At 41.7% G+C, this 7,764-nt stretch overlaps 1 protein-coding gene across 2 annotated transcripts; it reads right to left on the bottom strand.

The window, feature by feature from the left end:
• Positions 1–873: 873 nt before the first annotated feature.
• NUP42 (nucleoporin 42) lies at positions 874–7,730 on the bottom strand. Of its 2 annotated transcripts, none has more exons than XM_080582664.1 (7): positions 6,650–7,730; positions 6,261–6,513; positions 5,255–5,349; positions 4,868–4,944; positions 3,532–3,618; positions 1,836–1,920; positions 874–1,679 (listed from the first exon to the last, which is right to left on the bottom strand). In XM_080582664.1, exons 1-7 carry the CDS (start codon positions 6,741–6,743, stop codon positions 1,111–1,113), a joined length of 1,260 nt encoding a protein of 419 aa, XP_080438790.1. In that variant the 5' UTR covers positions 6,744–7,730; the 3' UTR covers positions 874–1,110. The 2 variants fall into 2 exon arrangements, with proteins under 2 accessions (XP_080438790.1, XP_080438791.1); XM_080582665.1 differs by having other exon boundaries at positions 6,261–6,510.
• Positions 7,731–7,764: the final 34 nt, after the last annotated feature.

The raw sequence follows: 7,764 nt of genomic DNA, 5'->3' as shown, positions 1-7,764 counted from the left end.
GCAAGCTGTCTTCCTGCAACAGCCTTTAAGTAGGGAACACGTTTAAAGTGAAGTTTTAAGTAGGACCACGAGTCCATAGCAAGATCTGAAATGTTATCTTTGACGTTAAAGAAACAGCCAATTGATTTATGTATAACAGAGTCATTTTTTTGCTTTCCTATTAAATAAGAGGTTAAATGATTTTAAACCATCAATAGGAGTGCGTGGCCAAGAACTGATATTCTCTCCACCTGACTCTAGAACCTCCTTTGGAAAATTTCTGACCACTGCTTTATAGCTTTGTATCTTTATATTTATATATATTGCTTTATATCTTGGCAAAATACATACCCTCATAACATCAGTTCAGTATAGGTAGGGCTAATACATGCACCCACCAAGATGTGAGACCCAGACAACCAATCTGCGTCATGTCATGTAAATGTAGTAAGTAGTTTTACAATTGCTGAGAAGTTTAATCTAAGGTGTCAAAACAGCAAACAGCAAGTTTCGTATTCTTGCTGAATGCTTTCAGGGCTGTCCCTCACCAAGCGTATGACATTAACGCACGTAGCATGACCTCAGGCAGAACAACCAGCAAAACCGAAATTGTATCAGCTGGGAAAGGGAACTGACTCCGGGGTCACAGAGGTCTCCTGTGCGGTCTGTTCCTTCCCTGCCCAGCCACAATTATCAGAGGCTGCACGAACCCTGTAAGTAAGAGACAACAGGCAAGGTGGTCCAACAAGCAGGCTGGCACCGCATTAATTTCTTTCTAGCATTCTATTCACAGTAGCTGTGAATGCCACACCAAAGAATTCCTGCCTTTGACAACAGGTTTTTAATACACGTTTTGCCCACACGTTCACAGTACAGAATATAAAAGGGAACTTCTACTAATAAATTTTATTTTCAGTAGCTTATTTCATGGATATAAAAAGTCAACTCCAAAATAACTACAGAATGAAAAAAATTTATTTTAAAGAGTTTATTACTGCAGAAGTCTGAGATAAAATGAAAATTTATCTCAGAGAGAGGCATTTTAATTCATGACTCAATCACAAAATTGTGTATTTGAGGTGTCATGGAACAGCTACAAAAATGTGTAATTTCAGAATAAACGTACAAGTCTTAAATATTTAAAAGTTCTAGCGGTGGTGGCTTAAGAGGTATCTTTCCCATCACAAACCTTTTTGCTTCAAACTGTTTCAACTCTTCTGCTGTTAATTCACTCTTGGGTGTAAATAACTTATCCGCTGTAGCGCTGTTTGTGAGTGCAGAAGGCGCTGGTGTTACGTTATGTCCAGAGGCAGAGGCAGTCTGACCAAATAAAGTACTGCTTGAATGTGAGGGGGACGCTTGTGCTGCTGCACTAAAAGCTCCAAAAGCTGGAAGTGGAGTGCTGCTTGAAGAGTTCATAGTAGAAGAACTGCCAAAGCCTGAAAACCCAGAAGTTCCAAAACCGCTGGTTGTTTCGGAAAGCTTAAATGAGAAGGAGGCTGCAGAGGGAGCTGATGGGCCGCCAAAACCAGCAGGATGGGAAACGCTCGTGGAGGACATCGCACCAAACGCAGGAGGACTGCAGCCGGCAGAAGAGCTCCCAAAAGCAGGGGTGTTTCCTGACGAGGGACTGAGGAGACTGGAACTTGTTTTAAAGGAGAAATTGCTGGCACTGTTACTGCTGCTGTTCACAGGAAAACCTGCAATTATAAACGCATTTAGAATGGAATTTAGAATTAGATATTAGAATAAACGCATTTAGAATTTAGAATACACCTGCGATACTAAAGCACTGCTCTATTTCAGTCCTGCAGAAGAAAACTCAAAAAATGTTGGTTCTTAATGCAGGAACTTACTTGACACCCCAAAGCTGGATGTTTGCTGTCCTCCAAATCCAAACGAAGGTAATGGCTGCATGACCGCGTTCTTTAACTCAGAGAGCTTTAAAAATTCAAAATATATAAATGAAAACTACATTCCAAAGCAGGCAAGTATCTTTCAGTAATTAACAGGAAAAACAGAACAGCTGCACCATCCAATTTAACACAACTTAGACAAAGTTAGACACTGATCATTTTCACTAATTGCATGCAATTGCAGGTATAAACAAACTGCTTTGAGGCTATTCTCTGTGAAACACCCCAGAAGTACAAATATCTTCACTGACAGGAAAAAAAAAAAAAAATCGATAAATTGCAATGACCAAACACCTCTCTGAGCTCTCGTTTTCATCTCATCTTTTCTAGTCTGTTTTATTTGTGCCACTGCTGTGGCTTAATCTGCTCTCTGACCTCGACACATCTAGTCTTCTGTGCTGCAGTCCAAATCCCACCTCCTCACCTTCAGCCCTGGACATACCAAGGGGTCTCTTTTCTTAAACAGAAACTTTAATGCACTTCAAGCAGACTTTAGCTTGATCGACTTACTCTGTCTCCCTGATTATTTAATATCGGCTTTAACTGTTCCTGAGCATCCTCTTCTAGATTCACAACTGTTTACCAGCTTCCCAAGACCAACTAGCCTTCCTGTCTTCCCATTTTACCTAAACACAGCTTCTTTTCTGTACCAAATACGTATCAATTTCTCATTCTGGCGTTACCAAAATGCTCTATTTATCCTAAAGTGGCTTGGAGGACAATTCTGTTCTGGTCTACTGATTACGCTTCAGAAAAGCCATCATCAGCACAGGGGAAAAAAGGTGGGGCCGGCTGTTGGCACACTGCTACACATGCACACGACCCAGACCCATCCTTAAGGTACGGTTACTCCCATGTGGCTTGCAGTGATGACATTTTCCAACCCTGGCTGCTGCTTTGCTAACATCATCCTGATTCTTTAGTTACCTAAGGAAAGTAGTAGTGAGTTTCATTTCCAATCCAACTTGCAAGTAACTCACTGATTTCATGATTCCAGAGAAGGGTGGCTTTGACACCCCAAAGTGTGTTCAAAGACTTCCATGTTCATCTGACTCACGCAGTGCTAGAGCATTCACTCACACTTCTACCACCAATAAAAACCACACTGAGGCAGTTCTCAAACTGCAAATGTTCTCTTATGCAATTCCTCCTTCCAGACTTTGCAGTTTCTCTACCATTTCCTGATTACTGCCAAGATCTTCATACTGCCAGTCTGCCAAACATTTTCATGCCAGGCGTTTTTCCTCAGAACGATTCACGTATCTACCACTGTAACTGCTGCTAAATCTAGGAACCAAACTTTTTCAGGTCTCAGGTATTTAGTCGCAAAAAAAGGATGCCCTAGAAGAATCATGTGTATTTGCTTGTACAACAGTATCCTGAGATCTCCAAAGCAATACCAAGCACCTAGTTTTTTTTTTTTTTTTAATAACAGCTGAAATTTCTATGGAATATTTGCAAGATCTCTTCATTAAAAACAAGGTGGCATATTACAACTGTATCTTAGAAATCATTTATTTAATAGCCTTTTTAACAGAAACTATGTGAATCTTAAAAAAACCCGCAAAGATTTGCCGAAGATTAAGCAAAAAATGACATCAGAAACAGACATATTTTACCCTTCATTAACACTCACCAATGCTACTTTTGTCGATGCATTTAAAGCCTTCAACTGCAGCAGCCTGTCCTTCCACTCTTTCGCTAAATGCTGGACAGAATTTAACTAAAACGAGGGAAAAGACAAGCATGTTTTTATTAGACTTAATAAAATGGAATTAGAGTGATCTGATAATAAACTGAAAGAAAATTTCTAGAATTAGAAAAAGTTCTCTTTTAGCTTAATGAAGTTTTTCTTTTCTTTCTCGAAACTTCAAGGCGAGGAGCTGAAATTTTTATTAACCCAGAATTCCTTCAATTTTCTTACTATTGCCCTATAATTAATTAGTTAATTTATTTTACACTTTATGCAACAGTAAGATTAAAAAATGTCCCAGAGCTTTCCAAATCTAAGCTCTACCACTGTCTGAAACAGTCGCTTGAAAAAAAAAAAAAATAAAAAAAAATATCTGAGTTTTAAGTATAGAAGACTAAGCTTTTCTATCCTTGGTTTTTTATCTGTCCTGTTTATGTATGGGCTCACTAACTAAGCTGAAGTACTAAGATTTGTCTTAGTTTCTCCCACATTTTCAGAAAAAAAAATAACCCCTTTCAAAACATAGAAAAATTTAGAACAATATAATAGTATCATCCTAGAATACTTAGCTTTGCAAAAATTAACTTTCTTAATTTAAATCAGTCCCTTTGATGCAATCCGACAGGTTGCTGTCGGAACATACGCACAGTAAGTAGTACTTGTGTCTGGATAACTGTGATTAAAGTGTTAAATAAGAAACCCAAAGTGATTAAATAACTTATTTTTCAGGAATTTCTAACTTGTATTTCCCACATTTAAGTTTACAAAAACACCTTATTTGAAGCCTAGACTGACAAAATTTTCCTTAAAAAACTAAGAAAGTATTCTGATGTCCCAAATGCCTGTAAGAGCAGAGCACTTAATCTTTTTGTAACTAAATTTCTTAATTTTTCAAGAAGACCTTGCATCATGAACATCAATAATTCTTTTGTGTCTAGTCACATGCTGCAAGATCACATTATTTGGTATCAGCTCTTATACAACAGACTGGAAAACTCAGATTTTGACCTGGTTTATCAACAGAAACACATGCTTTGGATACTTGAATATTTTGTGAGGACTGTATTGTATAATTGTCGGAGAGATATAAGAAATTATGACAGAGCACTCAGACTAGCAGCTATTTTTTTTTACTATTTACTGCACAGTAAGTTAAAAATACTTTGGTATTCTGATAATCTCCTCAGGTCTGGTAATCAAGTGAGTCAAGAGTTGCCACCCAAAGAGAAGTAGCAAGTCCTATAGTGAAATAAAAAGCCAGTAGTTTTAAAATACTTACATAGGTCTGAGCGTTATTGTTTGCTCTGCAGTTATAACACTCCAGACGCAATTCTTCTGGCGAGATATCTTGAAAGCCTGTAAGAAGATGAATGATCAAAAATCTCAAAGAAAATATAACTTCCAGTCACCCTCTCTAGTTCGGATGAAACGGGCCTTGCTACACCGTCTGTGATAAGTCAGTTACAGTTTGTGTTGCAAAAAGGATTAATTACAGAAGATGTGAGTATGCAAAATGGATTTGTCATAATCCAACATTCCTTCCTGTTGCATCACAAGGCAAGTGATCACCTTGCAAACAGTTTTATATACATATAACAGGTGTGGATAAGTATAAGCAACATTTTAAAAAGTAGCAGCGTACAGTGACGCTACGAACATTACCTACCTGTAATATTAGGCTTGTCTTTCATAGGTGAGTAAGATGAAAACATCCATTGTCCTGAAGATTCCCAAATTTCCATGTCTTTCACTATACATTCACTAGACAAAAAAGCATAAAAACAAATGAAGGAGAAACTAGGCAGACAAAAGAAAAACACCAAAGCAAAGTCAAATTCAAGTACCTAAAACCACTAAAATTAAGTTTAACACTAAGTGGGACACTACACTGGATGAACAACAGAAGTACGCACTTCTCTGTGGAAAAAAAATGTACTCATTCTGCAGGATACGTGTGTCCCTTCAAAGCACTTTACTGTACCATCTAAAGTACAGAGTAAAGCAAGTAAATTAAACCAGGTCTTCAAAAAAATCCCCACGAAGTATGTTTAACCCCTAGATGGCATACCCTGTCACAGGCTATTCCCTGAAGCTGCACATCACAACGCACTTTAGAACTTTCTCAGTATTAGAAGATGATACAACGTGAATGAATATGCACAGTATTAAATAACAAAATTCAGTAAAGGGAGAGGCGATAAGAGAAGTGCTCTCTATGTTTTCGGAAAAGAATCAAAAGCTTGAAAAAAGCTTTGGCGGAAGCACAACAATAGAAGCTACAGCAACAAACTGAAATCCAAATGTAAACAAACAGTGAAAGGTTAAAAACTGAAGTGGAGATGCAGGTTATTACACAGTAACAAAACATTACAGGCACTCAGACGTTTGTAATAAAATACACGTCTTAATTTCTCCTTCCTTACCCTCCTGTCTGCACCTTAAGCAGCCAACTGTCTTACCGGTACCGCAGCTGGCTAGCTGCCCTGCCCAGGTTCAGAGCAAGGATCCCTTCCTTCCCATGCTATCACAACTCAAGAGAATTAAAGGAAGCAGGGTTTTCTATGCTTCTCCTACACATCCCAGCTACCCTCCTCGGGATCACACCCTCTGCATTACCCAGTAAACTTTTAGCTCGCTGTAAGCGCTTCCAAGGAGGCAGGCTTATAACTTACAGAAGTCTCTCTTCTTCATCTCTGTAGCCATCACCGAAGTTTTGATTGCTTAACGCGGAGAACCTGTTCTGAGAAAAGTCCGCGCTCCTGCCGCCGCTGCCGGACGACCCCAAGTCGGAGGAGCCGAACGACCCTCTGCCCGGATCTCTGCTGCCTCCCCACGCGCTGCTCTTAAAGGCAGACGGCTGAATAACGTTGGTGTACCTCTGGTTTGCGGCGCCCCACCCTCCTCCTCCTCCTCCGGCAGCGCCTGCTAACGGAGAAGCACAGCTCTCAACCCCCTGAAGGCACCCAGGTGAGCCCCGCGCCCCGCTGCCAGCGGCCCCCCGCCGCAGCCGGCTCCGGCCGCGAGGAGAGGCAGCGGTGGCGGCTCCCCGCTGCCCCGGTACCTTGGTGGCGCCCTCCGCCGCCGCGGGGGTGCTCGTTCCAGCACTTGTCGCCGAAGCGGCAGCGTCCCTGCAGGAAGAACTGACAGATGGCCATGGCCGCCGCCACCGCCGCGCAACCGCCACCGCCGCGTCACGGCCGGGCGCCGGGGAGCAGCGGGGGCTGAGGGGGGAAGGCCCCGCCCCGCGGCCGCCGCCATTATGCGTGCTGCGGGGCGGGGCGGTGGTGGGGCACTGCCCCGTAGCGTCGGGTTAAATGTGGGAGGCGGCCCATAGCACAGAACAAGTCAAGGGAAAAGTGAGCAGCGATGCCCGGGGGGGTACGTGACAAGGAGCGTCGCGGCCTTGCACGACGGTGAAGCAAGCAGCTGTGTACGGCCCCACACAGGTGGCAAGACATCGAGGCGCAGGGCCGCCACCACAACGCCCCTCGCAAAATGGCCGTGACGGGGGCTCCCTCACGCCCCAGTCCTCACCCAGCCTGCCGCCCTTCTTCCTTACACATATTTTTAAGAAAATACCACTTGAAAACAAAGTTAGAAAAAGGCACTTCACATTTTTAAAAGCGGTTACAAAAATCAAACATTCTGTACAGCCTAAAGAGTGCAGCAATCACTCCCGTGTTTACAGTATTTTAGAATAAGGATCAAAAAGGGCAGGGACATTTGATTCTTTCAAAAAGAAAAAAACATGGGCGAAAAAAGTGTTGTAGATCATTCACTTACTACTGAATAGAGAACCGAGGTGCACGAACCCCTTTAAGCCCTCGAGTGCATCTACTATTTTCCATACCTACAGAGTTGTTAAGAAGTATAAGAAAATCAGGAAGAAGATTACAAAAAAAAGCTCAGGAAACTGGAATTACAGTACTTATGACATCTTCAGAAATAAAGTTGACGAAAAAAATCCACACCACCAGTGATGCGTAAGATAGAGGTAGGCAAGCATCAACGTTACAGTCTCATAGAAACAGACCTGCAAGAATGGGCAAGTTAGAAAAGTGACAAAACTGGGATGAAGATATTCATAAGCTAGCATGGCAGTCGGACAGACTTGCGTGTAAGTTTGTGCAGTTTTTCAGAATAATGTACACAATATTGACACTGATAGCCTGACAA

Source organism: Anser brachyrhynchus (assembly GCF_964034855.1).
Source record: "Anser brachyrhynchus genome assembly, chromosome: 2".
NCBI classification, from domain to species: domain Eukaryota; kingdom Metazoa; phylum Chordata; class Aves; order Anseriformes; family Anatidae; genus Anser; species Anser brachyrhynchus.
Note: the sequence above shows the minus strand (reverse complement) of the source record. Positions and strands in the feature narration are given on the sequence as shown.

Coding starts and splice junctions, on each gene's coding strand:
- NUP42 (XM_080582664.1), bottom strand. CDS start 6,743: ATGGCCATCTGTCAGTTCTTCCTGCAGGGACGCTGCCGCTTCGGCGAC. Junction 5,350..6,260: donor GATGAAGAAGAGAGACTTCT/GTAAGTTATAAG, acceptor TTTTTTGTCTAG/TGAATGTATAGTGAAAGACA. Junction 1,680..1,835: donor ATCCAGCTTTGGGGTGTCAA/GTAAGTTCCTGC, acceptor TTATAATTGCAG/GTTTTCCTGTGAACAGCAGC.